General features: G+C 42.5%; 1 protein-coding gene across 4 annotated transcripts in view; it reads right to left on the reverse strand.

The window, feature by feature from the left end:
• The window catches only part of LOC130367870 (C-type lectin lectoxin-Phi2-like), a 113,796-nt gene that overhangs the window by 12,389 nt on the left and 86,320 nt on the right, over positions 1–15,087 (reverse strand). For all 4 annotated transcript variants that reach the window (XM_056570793.1, XM_056570791.1, XM_056570790.1 and 1 more), the window contains one exon: positions 8,602–8,655. In XM_056570793.1, coding sequence (XP_056426768.1) covers positions 8,602–8,655 — 54 coding nt within the window. The remainder of the gene's footprint in view (positions 1–8,601; positions 8,656–15,087) is intronic.

Genomic DNA, 15,087 nt, shown 5'->3' on the forward strand with positions numbered 1-15,087 from the left:
CAACATAGAAGATCAGTGTGTGCAGTGTTATAATTCCCTATGGGACCTATAACACTGCAAAAAAAAAGTGAAAAAAAAGGTGAATAAATATCATTTAACTCCTCCCCTATTAAAAGTTTGAATCACCCCCCTTTTCCAATAAAAAAAAAAACACAGTGTAAATAAAAATAAAAATAAACATATGTGGTATCACCGCGTGCAGAAATGTCCGAATTATAAAAATATATCATTAATTTAACCGCTCGGTCAATGGCGTGCGCGCAAAAAAATTCCAAAGTCCAAAATAGTGCATTTTTGGTCACTTTTCATATCATTTAAAAATGAATAAAAATAATCAATAAGTCCTATCAATGCAAAAATGGTACCGTTAAAAACTTCAGATCACGGCGCAAAAAATGAGCCCTCATACCGCCCCATACACAGAAAAATAAAAAAAGTTATAGGGGTCAGAAGATGACAATTTTAAACGTATTAATTTTCCTGCATGTAGTTATGATTTTTTCCAGAAGTCCGACAAAATCAAACCTATATAAGTAGGGTATCATTTTAATCGTATGAACCTACAGAATACATATCAGGTGTCATTTTTACCGAAAAATGTACTACGTAGAAACGGAAGCCCCCAAAAGTTACAAAACAGCGTTTTTTTTTTCAATTTTGTCGCACAATGATTTTTTTTCCCACTTCACCATAGATTTTTGGGCAAAATGACTGATGTCATTACAAAGTAGAATTGGTGGCGCAAAAAATAAGCCATCATATGGATTTTTAGGTGTAAATTTGAAAGAGTTATGATTTTTTAAAGGCAAGGAGCAAAAAACGAAAATGCAAAAACGGAAAAACCTCCGATCCTTAATTAAGGGGTTAAGCGTACTGTAGCGCATTTTTCTCCCCTCATAAGTGCATACCACATACGTACATCTCAGTGGTGTACTATTTTGTTCCTGTTAAAGTCTTAAGGGCCTAGATCAGTGTTTCCCAATGAGGGTGCCTTCAGAGGTTGCATAACTACAACTCCCAGCATTTCTAGACAGCCTTTGGCTGTCCAGGAGTTCTGGGAGTTGTAGTTTTGCAACATCTGGAGGCACCCTGGTTTGGAAACACTGGCCTAGATACTGTGATAGGCCAGGCAAAAGTACACACCGGCTGGTGTTGTACACAAATACCTTTTAAGCATAGTGGAGCGCATTGTCCTCAGAGTTCCCCTCACTCAGGTTTATGGAACGGACTGTTGCAGAAATTTCTACAACTTAAGCTGCCCCCCTTTTATATCCACCCTTGATGACCTTGTCACATATAATACTACCTCTTTTTTTAATAGCACTTTTATCACAGATTTTAGTGTTTTTTGAAGTTTGCGTTTTTTGCACTTTTATGTTCTGTATTCAGGGCTGTAGCTCCGATGAGGCGAGTGAGGCGATCGCCTCAGGTGCGCTATTGCAAGGGGGCACAAGGGGGGTCCAGCACACATTACACTGAGGCATTGATTCCCAACCAGGGTGCCAGGACACTCTGGTGGGAAATATGGCGCTAACATTTATTTACATTTTTTCTGCTCAGGCCTGCGCACCTGTGAGTCACAGACGTACAGGCCAGGTGGGAGGGAAGTCTGTGTGCAGTGCCGGGACGGGTGATACTGCAGCTCCAACCTCATGTATCCTCCCTCTCCTGTGGAGCAGCTCTGGACTCTGGATTCTCCCTGGTCCCTCAGCAGAATGGTGTGGATGGAGGGAAGGAGCAGGGGCAGCACTGACAGAGACCTACTCAGCTTCAGGTAGTGCACCCCCACCCTTCTTTCACTCCTCGAAACCCCTCTGTCACTCCAGTACACCCTACAGTTACCCCCGTACATCCCTCTGTCACCCCTCTACACCCCTCTGTCGCCCCTCTAAACCCCTCTGTCACCCCTGTACGGCCCACGGTTACCCCCGTATACCTCTCTGTCACCCCTCTACACCCCGCTATTGCCCCTCTGTCACTCATGTACACCCCTCTACACCCCTGTCTCCCATGTACACCCCTCTGTCACTGTGTGGGGTAAGGCTGGTTATAAGAGCCTTGTAGTTTGCAGCCATTGTTTAGCCTGTTAAGGACCAAGGACGTCCTGAGTCCTTTCCCTTTCTATAACGCGGGGCCACATAGCCTGTCGGGCCCCGTCTCTAACAATGGCTGGGACCTGTGGCTAATAGTGTGCGGCAATGATCGTGGTGCCGCGCTATTAACCCTTTAGATGCGGCGTTCAACTTTGAACTAAAGTGAAAGTAAAACATTGCCGGCTAGCTCAGGGGGCTGTTCAAAATCTCGGCATCCCGAACAGCTGTGGGATACAAGGAGGGTCTCCTACCTTGCCTCCTGGTGTCCGATCGCCGAATGACTGCTCAGTGCCTGAGATCCAGGCATGAGCAGTCAAGCAGCAGAATCATTGATCACTGGTTTACTATGAGAAACCACTGATCAATGTAAAAGATCAGTGAATAAAGATCATTTAACACCTCCCCTAATAAAAGTTTAAATCACCCCCCCCCCCCTTTTCTCATAAAAAAAAAAAACTGTGTAAATAAAAATAAACATATGTGGTATGGCCGCATGCGGAAATGTCCGAATTCTAAAAACATATCGTTAATTAAACCGCACGGTCAATGGCGTATGCGCAAAAAAATTCCAAAGTCCAAAAATAGTGTATTTTTGGTCACTTTTTAAATCATGAAAAAATGAATAAAAAGCTATCAACAAGTCCAATCAATACAAAAAGGGTACCGCTAAAAACTTCAGATCACGGCGCAAAAAATGCCTCATATGCGGTAACATAAAATAGTTATAGGGGTCAGAAGATGACAATTTTAAACGTATGCATTTGCCTGCATGTAGTTATGATTTTTTTCAGAAGTACGACGAAATCAAACCTATATAAGTAGGGTATCATTTTAATCGTATGGACCTACAGAATAAAGAGAAGGTGTCATTTTTACCGAAAAATGTACTGCGTAGAAACAGAAGCCTCCAAAAGTTATAAAATTGCATTTTTTTTCCGTTTCGCCGTAGATTTTTGGGTAAAATGACTGGTTTCATTACAAAGTAGAATTGGTGGTGCAAAAAATAAGCCATCATATGGATTTTTAGGTGCAAAATTGAAAGGGTTATGATTTTTTAAAGGTAAGGAGGAAAAACGAAAGTGCAAAAATGGAAAAACTCCTGGTCCTTAAGGGGTTAAAGATGTTTCATAATTTATGAAAAGTGACTTGTAAATGTAATCAATAATCATAATTTATTGTGCGGTGTGGGAAGGCTGGTGGCATTAGGTTTGGAGGTAGCAGGCGTCATTTGTAGGGAAAAGGGGAGGATAATGCTGGAAAAGTGCAGAGCCCAATACGAATATGTTTGTGTTGCTGGTTCCATGAAGTCCTGGGCCAGATGGAGCGAAAAGAGCTAGCTACAGCTCTGTCTGTAATGCACATCATGTAACAATGTTCAGCACTTATCTGATCGCCTTGTAGTTTGCAGACTTTGTTTATAAAAAGTGACTTGTACATTTTGAAATAAAATTTAATAGAATTTAAATAAATAATTTTGATCCATAAAAGCCAGATAAGAAGTCCAGAATGGAAGGTAACTCTTGTCACTACATTCTCATGGCATGAAGGACCTTTCCAAATGAATCTGCAAGTCATACTGAATAACAATATTATTTCACTTCCCCAGCACACACCCTATTCGTGTTACAGCAAGGCAAAGTGTTCTACACCCCTATTGAGGCTCTCTGTAGCTCTGAAATAGCCGTTTTTAATAGCGATTCGCTGCAAATAAATTCAGAAGGAAACAAATTTTTTGGGAAAATTCGGCAAATCGGCCGAATTACATTTTTCAAGAATTCGCTCATCTCTAGTGGCTATGTCCACACCGTGAAATGTCCATCCATAAAACTTCTGGGTGAACATTCCATAGACAGTGAGTGGTGGCAGAGCATGCCCACGATAGAACTACTTGGACAAGTGCCATCTCCATAGGTGGAAATGTATCTCTGAGCGGATTCCACAGAAAGAATTGACATGACCTTTACAAACAATGGGACTCTGCTGCAACAGTATTTTCAAGCTGAATTTTTCCAACGAATTCTGCTTGGAAATTCCGCTGTTTGAACATTATGGGGGGAGATTTATCAAAATCTGTCCAGAGGAAAAGTTGATGAGTTGCCCATAGGAACCAATCAGATAGCTTCTTTCAATTTTGAAAATGCCTCTGAAAATGCCCTGGGCAACTTAGCAATTTTTCCTCTGGACAGGATTAGATAAATCTCCCCATAAAGTAGTATCAGGATGCAGAGCGCTGTTATCAGACCTCACTCTGGAGAATACCTTAGGATATGTTCACAGAGTTCTGCATCAAAATCTTCATAAATCCATATCACATGGATATTTTCTGACCATCTTTATTGAAATAAAACCCATAAAGTAGAAAAGACATAAGAATATTATATTGGTAATACCAAATAGAAAGAGCAGATCATTGTAAATCAAGAATAAAAAAGTGCACCTCCAAACACCTTGTGAAATTGTTCCACTATTATATTTCACTGTGTGTGTGTGTGTGTGTGTGTGTGAAGAAGGCCTAAATCTGACTAAAGTTACACTGGACAACAGGTGAAGCCCATCTAGATAGCTTATATTAACCTCTTAAGGACCAAGGACGTACCGGTTCGTCCTGAGTCCGCTCCCTTCTATAACGCGGGGCCACGGCGCACTATTAACTAACTAACCATATACGGGAACCGTATTTAATGCATGTCTATGAGCTGACTCCGGTCGGCTTCTTTTTCTGCCGTCGACATCGACCGCGTTTTTGCCTACGGTCGGGAAACCTCATACAGCCGAAAAAGCAGCCGACCGGAGGCTGCGGTTTACTCCGGTCGGCTCATAGACATGCATTAAATACGGTTCCCGTATACGGCTGAGTGCGGGCTCAGCGATTAAGCCCCGCCCCCACTCCTCCTAGCCGTATACGGGAACCGTAGGTAAAAATCGTAGTGTGAACCCAGCCTCATCCAGAACAGCTGTAGGTCAGCAGGAGGGTCCCTTACCTGCCTCCTGTTGTCCGATCCCCGAATGACTGCTCAGTGCCTGAGATCCAGGCATGAGCAGTCAAGCGGCAGAATCATTGATCAATGGTTTCCTATGAGAAACCATTGATCAATGTAAAAGATCAGTGTGTGAAGTGTTATAGCCCCCTATGGGAGCTATAACATTGCAAAAAAAAAAAGTGGAAAAAAAAGTTAATAAAAGGTAATTTAACCCCTTCAATAATAAAAGTAGTAGATAAACAGTAGTAGATCAGCTCACCAACTCTTCATGCATAACAGGCACCATTGTGTAGGTCCAGAAGCACGGATACAGGGGACCGCTCTTCCCTGATAGATGCAGAAAAGTGAAGAAAAAGAAAATCCAGCTCCCGGAAAAGGCAATATCCAATAAAACTTAACCTTTATTTGTGCACATTAAAAATGGCATACCATGGATTTTCTTTTTCTTCACTTTCCTTCACTCCTCAGTACAGATATCCATAATATCCTAAACTCCTTGACTGCAAGTCACATATAAAAAAGTATACCTAGCTCTATGTTCTTGGTTATAGAACCAGATGAGCAATAAGAGGCTGCACAAACATATATATCCACTATAATTCCATCATAATGAAGACTAATCTGAAGATCTGATTATTTGTCATCATCCCAGAAGTAAACCCCAGTGACCAGTGATTGACTCCAAAGTCACCGTCAATGGTGTTGTCTTCTGCTGGATACATTTTAGTGTCTAATCCCGGCCACCAGTGGAAAATCTGCTATATATGCCCCCCGCACAGCTCTATCAAATGCCCCCCGTAGCACATGTGTACATATATATATCCCCCCCCCCGCATATCGCTATTATATACCCCCCGCAGCGCATGTGTACATATATATATCCCCCCCGCATAGCGCTATTATATACCCCCCGCAGCGCATGTGTACATATATATATATATATATATATCTCCCCCCGCATAGCGCTATTATATACCCCCCGCAGCGCATGTGTACATATATATATCCCCCCGCATAGCACTATTATATACCCCCCGCAGCGCATGTGTACATATATATATCCCCCCGCATAGCGCTATTATATACCCCCCGCAGTGCATGTGTACATATATATATCCCCCCGCATAGCGCTATTATATACCCCCTGCAGTGTATGTGAACATATATATATATATCCCCCCCGCATAGTGCTATTATATACCCCCCGCAGCGCATGTGTACATATATATATATCCCCCCGCACAGCTCTATCATATGCCCCCCCCACAGCACATGTGTACATATATATATCCCCCCCGCATAGCGCTATTATATACGCAGCGCATGTGTACATATATATATATCCCCCCCGCACAGCTCTATCATATGCCCCCCCCCTGCAGCACATGTGTTCATATATATATATAAATATATATCCCCCCGCATAGCGCTATTATATACCCCCCGCAGCGCATGTGTACACATATATATATCCCCACGCATAGCGCTATTATATACCCCCTTAACACATGTGTACATATATATATCCCCCGCATAGCACTATTATATACCCCCGCAGCGCATGTGTACACATATATATATCCCCACGCATAGCGCTATTATATACCCCCTTAACACATGTGTACATATATATATCCCCCGCATAGCACTATTATATAGCCCCCGCAGCGCATGTGTACACATATATCCCCCCGCATAGCGCTATTATATACCCCCCGCAGCGCATGTGTACATATATATATATATCCCCCGCATAGCTCTATTATGTACCCCCCGCAGCGCATGTGTACATATATACCCCCGCAGCGCATGTAGATATATATTATATATGCCCCGCACAGCGCATCTATATACGTATGCCTCTGAAGCGCTATTAATGACTAATGCAGTGGTCTCCAACTTGCGGACCTCCAGATGTTTCAAAACTACAACTCCCAGCATGCCCAGACAGCCGTTGGCTGTCCGGGCATTCTGGGAGTTGTAGTTTTGCAACATCTGGAGGTCCGCAGGTTGGAGACCACTGCGCTTCAGAGTCATATGTATATAGAAGCGAAGTGGGGAGCAGACATATAGCGTTATCTGGTCCCCACAAACACCAGAGCTGCCCCATCGCCTCCCCCATCCCCGGTGTTATAATTACCAGTTGCCGGGGCCCGGGGTCCGCGATCATTTTGGCTTCGGCGCTGTTGCTGTGCGCTGTCACTGTGCGCACTGACGGTGACGTCACGACGTGCGTTGGGGACGTCACTCGTCAGTGCGCACAGTGACAGCGCACAGCAACAGCACCGAAGCCAAAATGATCGCGGACCCCGGGCCCCGGCAACAGGTAATTATAACTCCGGGGATGGGGGAGGCGATGGGGCAGCTCTGGTGTTTGTGGGGACCAGATAACGCTATATGTCTGCTCCCCACTTCGCTTCTATATACGTATGTCTCTGAAGCGCAGTGGTCTTCAACCTGCGGACCTCCAGATGTTGCAAAACGACAACTCCCAGAATGCCCGGACAGCCAACGGCTGTCCGGGCATGCTGGGAGTTGTAGTTTTGAAACATCTGGAGGTCCGCAAGTTGGAGACCACTGCATTAATCATTAATAGCGCTTCAGAGGCATACGTATATAGATGCGCTGTGCGGGACATATATAATATATATCTACATGCGCTGCGGGGGGTATATAATAGCGCTATGCGGGGGGGTATATATATATATGTACACATGCGCTGCGGGGGGTATATAATAGCGCTATGCGGGGGGTATATATATTTACACATGCGCTGTGGGGGGTATATAATAGCGCTATGCGGGGGGTATATATATGTACACATGCGCTGCTGGGGGGATATAATAGCGCTATGCAGGGGGTATATATATATGTGTACACATGCGTTGTGGGGACAAGACATATTGCGCAGCGGGGGGCAAGATATATAGAAGCTGTGGGGACATATACAAAACCCCCAGTGATTCTATATATCTTTCCCCACCACAGCTCTTCTATTTGAGAACCCAGCCGGGATCCCTGAATGGTACGGGCCATTCAGGGATCCCAGCGGGGAATTTAAAAATTAAAGTAAAATACATCGCACATCGCTGGAGAGCGGACCATGCCGTCCGCTCCCCTGCTTAATAACTTTTGATCGGATCGGACCCGATGCGATCAACCCCTTTGCCCCTCTACTACTACCCCCAACATGGAACAGACCCTGTTCCATGATGGGGGTAGGATTCACTTGGTTTTCAGTAATTTCCAGACAGCTCAGAGCTGTCGGGTTTTAGTGAAGAAAAATTCACAGTGTTTTCTCTTTTTTTGTCGGGAACACGCCCCTTTTTGTGATAACCACGCCCATTTTGACGGGTTTAAAAAACACTCAGAGTGATGATATCTTTTGTCGGGTTGTGTGACCAAATTTATGTTGCATGGGCTATGCGACACAAATTTGGTCGCACAACCCGACAAAGAAAGTCGGGCTGACATTAGTAAATGAGGGCTATTATCTTTAGAGGACCCTTATTTTATTCATCTCTTACCCAAGGTCTTGTTAACAACTTTAATCTCCTGGAGAAAATGTTGTTTAACATTATCTGTAATAAAAAACAATTATGTTTAGTTATCAGAAGAAGTATGGAGTGAACATCATTAAAGGGGTACTCCGGTAGAAAACTATTTTTTTTTTAATCAACTGGGCCAGAAAGTTAAACAGTTTTGTAAACTACTTCTATTTAAAAATCTTAATCCTTCCAGTACTTATCAGCTGCTGTATGCTCCACGGGAAGTTATTTTCTTTTTGAATTTCCTTTCTGTCTGACCACAGTGCTCTCTGCTGACACCTCTGTCCATGTCAGGAACTGTCCAGAGCAGGATAGGTTTGCTATGGGGATTTGTTCCTGCTCAGCACTGTTCCTGACGTGGACAGAGGTGTCAGCAGAGAGCACTGGGGTCAGACAGAAAATAATTAAAAAAAGAAATTAACTCTTCCTCTGTAGTATACAGCAGCTGATAAGTTCTGGAGGATTAATAGAAGTAATTTACAAATCTGTAAAAAAAAAAAAAAATTCCAGCATGGTACCCCTTTAACTCCTTAAGGACCAAGGGCGTACAGGTACGCCCTTGGTCCTGCTCTCCTGATATAACGCGGGGTTACACAATAACCCCGCGTCATATCACGGCGGGCACGGCGTCATAGTGAAGCCGGGACCCGCCTCTAATAGCGTGCAGCGCCGATCGTGGCGCCGCGCGCTATTAACCCTTTAGCCGCGCAGCTAAAAGAGCTGAGCCGCGCAGCTAAAAGCGAAACCGAAAGTGGCCGGCTAGCTCAGTCGGGCTGTTCGGGATAGCCGCGGCTAATCGCGGCATCCCGAACAGCTGACAGGACAGCGGGAGGGCCCCTACCTGCCTCCTCGCTGTCCGATCGCCGAATGACTGCTCAGTGCCTGAGATCCAGTCATGCGGCAGAATCGTTGATCACTGGTTTCTTATGAGAAACCAGTGATCAACATGGAAGATCAGTGTGTGCAGTGTTATAGGTCCCTATGGGACCTATAACACTGCAAAAAAAAAGTGAAAAAAAATAGATCATTTAACCCCTTCCCTATTAAAAGTTTGAATCACCCCCCTTTTCCAATAAAAAAAAAAAACACAGTGTAAATAAAAATAAAAATAAACATATATGGTATCACCGCGTGTGGAAATGTCCGAATTATAAAAATATATCATTAATTAAACCGCTCGGTCAATGGCGTGCGCGCAAAAAAATTCCAAAGTCCAAAATAGTGCATTTTTGGTCACTTTTTATATAATTTAAAAATGAATAAAAAGCGATCAATAAGTCCTATCAATGCAAAAATGGTACCGTTAAAAACTTCAGATCACGGCGCAAAAAATGAGCCCTCATACCGCCCCATACACGGAAAAATAAAAACAGTTATAGGGGTCAGAAGATGACAATTTTAAACGTATTAATTTTCCTGCATGTAGTTATGATTTTTTCCAGAAGTACGACAAAATAAAACCTATACAAGTAGGGGATCATTTTAATCATATGGACCTACAGAATAAAGATAAGGTGTAATTTTTACCGAAAAATATACTACGTAGAAACGGAAGCCCCCAAAACTTACAAAACTGCGTTTTTTTTTCAATTATGTCGCACAATGATTTTTTTTTCGGTTTCACCGTAGATTTTTGGGCAAAATGACTGACGTCATTACAAAGTAGAATTGGTGGTGCAAAAAATTAGCATATGGATTTTTAGGTGCAAAATTGAAAGAGTTATGATTTTTTAAAGGCAAGGAGCAAAAAATGAAAATGCAAAAACGGAAAAAACCCCGGTCCTTAAGGGGTTAAACTGATATATGAATGAGGTTAAGGGAGGTTTTCTAAAAGTAAAAAAGCTTAAAGATAAAGAGAAGTCACATAATAATTTAGAGGCTTTGAGTGGAACCAGACTTTCAATGGGTTATCCTACTAGGAACCCGAATTGTCGTATTCCTTATTGTTTGTTTTTTTTAGTTAATTGGCGAGGGGTCCTCTGTTAAGGATCCTTAGCTATTGAAAATAGTGCAGATTGGTTAAAAAGAGCATTGCTTGCTATGGAGGACCTGTCCTGTCTTGTGATACAGATAATCCATTGGTTTGAGAGAGCACTATGCAATGCCTAATTTCTCCTGTGGTGGCGCTGCATGGAAATGAAACACTTGTTGCTAGATTTCCCCATAAATGACAGCTGATCGCTGAGGATCACAGCAGAGGGGCAATTTGTAATAAAGTTATCTCAGCTCCCTTCTAAAAGTATGGATTGCCCAAAGCAGAGAACCCATTTTATAAAAAGTCATTTAAAGGGGTACTCCCATGGAAAACCTTTTTTTTTAATCAACTGGTGCCAGAAAGTTAAACAGATTTGTAAATTACTTCTATTAAAAAATCTTAATCCTTCCAGTACTTTTTAGGGGCTGTATACTACAGAGGAAATGCTTATCTTTTTAGATTTCTCTGATGTCAAGACCACAGTGCTCTCTGCTGATCTCTGCTGTCCAATTTAGGAACTGTCCAGATCAGGAGAAAATCCCCATAGCAAACATATGCTGCACTGGACAGTTACTAAAATGGACAGCAGAGGTCAGCAGAGAACACTGTGCTCGTGACAGATGAGAAATCTAAAAAGAAAAGCATTTCCTCTGTAGTATATAGGCCCTAAAAAGTAGTGGAAGGATTAAGATTTTTTAATAGAAGTAATTTACAAATCTTATTGTAATACTATATTAGTATCCAACAAGCGCTAGAATGGGGAAATGTGAATATGGTAGCTGCAGTACTGAAGTATGAGATCCCGTTACTCATACAATACAAAGATACTTGGAGATATATATATATATATATATATATATATATATATATGTATAATGCACATATATGTTACAGTACGCGCTAACATTAATGATTACACATACCTGGCTGAGATGGAAGAAGTCGGACCATTGGTATGGTATGTTTGTTTTATGCAGGGTTATTCTTAATGCTCTAATTTGAACAAAATTGTATATATATTGGTGTATTGTTAGATATCTGGTTTTGGAGTAAATGGAATAAAAATTATATATATATATATATATATATATATATATATATATATATATATATATCAATATGGATATTGTGTATACCTGGATAAATCAGGAATATATAGAGGTCCTGGGTGGCAGTTTCTATAGATGTCAGATTGTTCAAAATGTTCTATTTCTTTCCTGATTGAAGATAGCAGTAAATGTCTATTACTTTGCTTGTGGTACTGCAAGTCAAAGAATTACCATCAGGTTATTCTATATAGAAAGCTATTTGACTGAGCAAATTGACCGAGCTTCTATATTATGGTGGTGCGCACACCTGTGACTATACTTGGTAATGATAATACAGTGCAGCTATATCAGAGGTTTTACTTGCGGTTATTTAAGCTGATTTTCCTTGATGATTCTTCTATGTTCTGTGATGTAGCGGAGAATGCAGATCCTTTTTGCTGAAGATCCAATTGGGGATTACGGGAGTACGCTCCGGCCGGTAGCGTTCTCTACCGTGATAACCCCGGTTCACAGCTTAACGGAGACCGGTTAGTGACGTCACTACGGTACGAGATCAGATCCAAGATACCTCCAACGCGTTTCAGAAGCATGGCTTCCTTCGTCAGGGAGATGGTATGACCCTGGATCCTCAATCCTTATATATCTCCCGGGTGGAGGAGGATCTTCTTGGATTAGCATTGTCCATTTTTTTGGTGCAGATTTTACTTATTTTATTTGGGTTATTCCTTATAGTTGTTTTACTATCATATGGGTTCATTTTATTTTATTTATTTTATTTTTTTTAATATTTTATGCTATTGTGCATACAGAGTCGAATATTTATATAGAAACTTAAGGACTTGTCTCTATTGTCGGATTTTTTTGGTGTTTCTAATTTTCCAAAAAGCCGAAGAGTTCAAACTCTGAGTTCAGACCATGCTGCATCAAACTGTTCATATTAAAAATCCATTTGGATCCAGCTCTTGATAATTGTGAGATGTAATTTCCTCCCCGCCAGTCTGGATTGATTTTTTCTATAGCGTAAATATGGGACCCCGTGATATTTTGATTAGGTTTTTCCTTATAGTGGAGTGAAAGTGGGGCAATATGTTCCCCTATAGTTTTGTCATTGGTTAGGAGTTTCCAATGTTTTTTTTTTATTTTTTTTTTTAAATAAATGGTTTTGTTTGCTATAATTAGATATTATAGGTATTTTTATTGTATTATTATTCTCTTCTTCTTTGTTGCATTTTTTTTTAAATTTTTTAATTAAAAATCAAAAAGAGGACATCAAGTACAAAATAAAAAACATAATCAAAAAATCATGGGGTCCCATTTTTACACTATAGAAAAAATCAATCCAGACTGGCGGGGAGGAAATTACATCTCACAATTATCAAGAGCTGGATCCAAATGGATTTTTAATATGAACAGTTTGATGCCGCATGGTCTGAACTCAGAGTTTGAACTCTTTGGCTTTTTGGAAAATTAGAAACACCAAAAAAATCCGACAATAGAGACAAGTCCTTAAGTTTCTATATAAATATTCAACTCTGTATTCACAATAGCATAAAATATTAAAAATAAAAATAAAAAAATAAAATGAACCCATATGATAGTAAAACAACTATAAGGAATAACCCAAATAAACCTAAGTAAAATATGCACCAAAAAAATGGACAATGCTAATCCAAGAAGATCCTCCTCCACCCGCGATATATATAAGGATTGAGGATCCAGGGTCATACCTTCTCCCTGACGAAGGAAGCCGTGCTTCTGAAACACGTTGGAGGTATCTTGGATCTGATCTCGTACCATAGTGACGTCACTAACCGGTCTCCATTAAGCCGCGAACCAGGGTTATTACAGTGTGCGCATGACCATAATATAGAAGCTCGTTCAATTTGCTCAGTCAAATAGCTTTCTCTATAGAGTAACCTAATGGACATTCTTTGACTTGCAGTGCCACAAGCAAAGTAATAGACATTTACTGCTATCTTCAATAAGGAAAGAAATAGAACATTTTGAACAATCTGACATCTATAGAAACTGCCACCCAGGACCTCTATATATTCCTGATTAATCCAGGTATACACAATATCCATATTGATATATATATATAATTTTTATTCCATTTACTCCAAAACCAGATATCTAACAATACAATAATATACCGTATATCCCGGCGTATAAGACGACTTTTTAACCCCAAATTTTCTTCTGAAAAGTCGGGGGTCGTCTTATACGCCGGGTACTGGGGTCCGGCATAGGAATACCTATGATTATCTGCCCGGCCCGGCTCCCGTGTGCGGCTGCAGGCGGGGGCCGGCCATTGCATGTAAAAGCTAATTACTGATACTAAAAACCAGGGGGCCTCCAGCTGTTGTGAAACTACAACTCCCAGCATGCCCTGACTGGCAAAGGCTGTCCGGGCATGCTGGGAGTTGTAGTTTCACAACAGCTGGAGGCCCCCTGGTTTTTAGTAGACAGTATTAGTTTTTACATGCAATGGCCGGCCCCCGCCTGCAGCCGCACACGGGAGCCGGGCCAGGCAGATAATCATAGGTATTCCTATCCCGGACAGCCCTGTGTCCGCCGGTCACTTACCATTCCCTGGCCAACGCGCGTTCTCCTGCGATGATCCTCCGGTCCTCCTGGTCCTCCGCCTCTATGGCTGTACGTCAGTGACGTCCCGTGCGCACAACAATAGAGACGCAGGAGGACCAGGAGGACCGCAAGATCATCACAGGAGAACGCGCGTTGGCCAGGGAATGGTAAGTGACCGGCGGTGTGTTATCTTCTTCAGTGTTCCGGTCACCGCTCCCCCGGTACTGGCATCTCCTGCTATGGTCCATAGGCCATAGCAGTAGATGGTGACCCGGGCCGGAGGAGCAGTGACCAGATCACAGTGGGGGCAGTACAGACATACAGCCTCCAGCCATACACTTTATATGGCTGGAGGCTGACGCTGTATGTCCCCGGGGGGGGGGGGGGGGGGGCTGACAACCTAATGTGGGGGGAGCTGCCTACTATTATGGGGGGAGCTGCCTACTATTATAGGGGGAGCTGCCTACTATTATAGGGGGAGCTGCCTACTATTATGGGGGGAGCTGCCTACTATTATGGGGGGGAGCTGCCTACTATTATGGGGGGAGCTGCCTACTATTATAGGGGGAGCTGCCTACTATTATGGGGGGAGCTGCCTACTATTATAGGGGGAGCTGCCTACTATTATGGGGGGGAGCTGCCTACTATTATGGGGGGAGCTGCCTACTATTATAGGGGGAGCTGCCTACTATTATAGGGGGAGCTGCCTACTATTATGGGGGGAGCTGCCTACTATTATGGGGGGAGCTGCCTACTATTACAGGGGGAGCTGCCTACTATTATGGGGGGAGCTGCCTACTATTATGGGGGGAGCTGCCTACTATTATTGGGGGAGCTGCCTACTATCATAGGGGG

The sequence above is a fragment of the Hyla sarda genome, chromosome 4 (assembly GCF_029499605.1).
Source record: "Hyla sarda isolate aHylSar1 chromosome 4, aHylSar1.hap1, whole genome shotgun sequence".
NCBI classification, from domain to species: Eukaryota; Metazoa; Chordata; class Amphibia; order Anura; family Hylidae; genus Hyla; species Hyla sarda.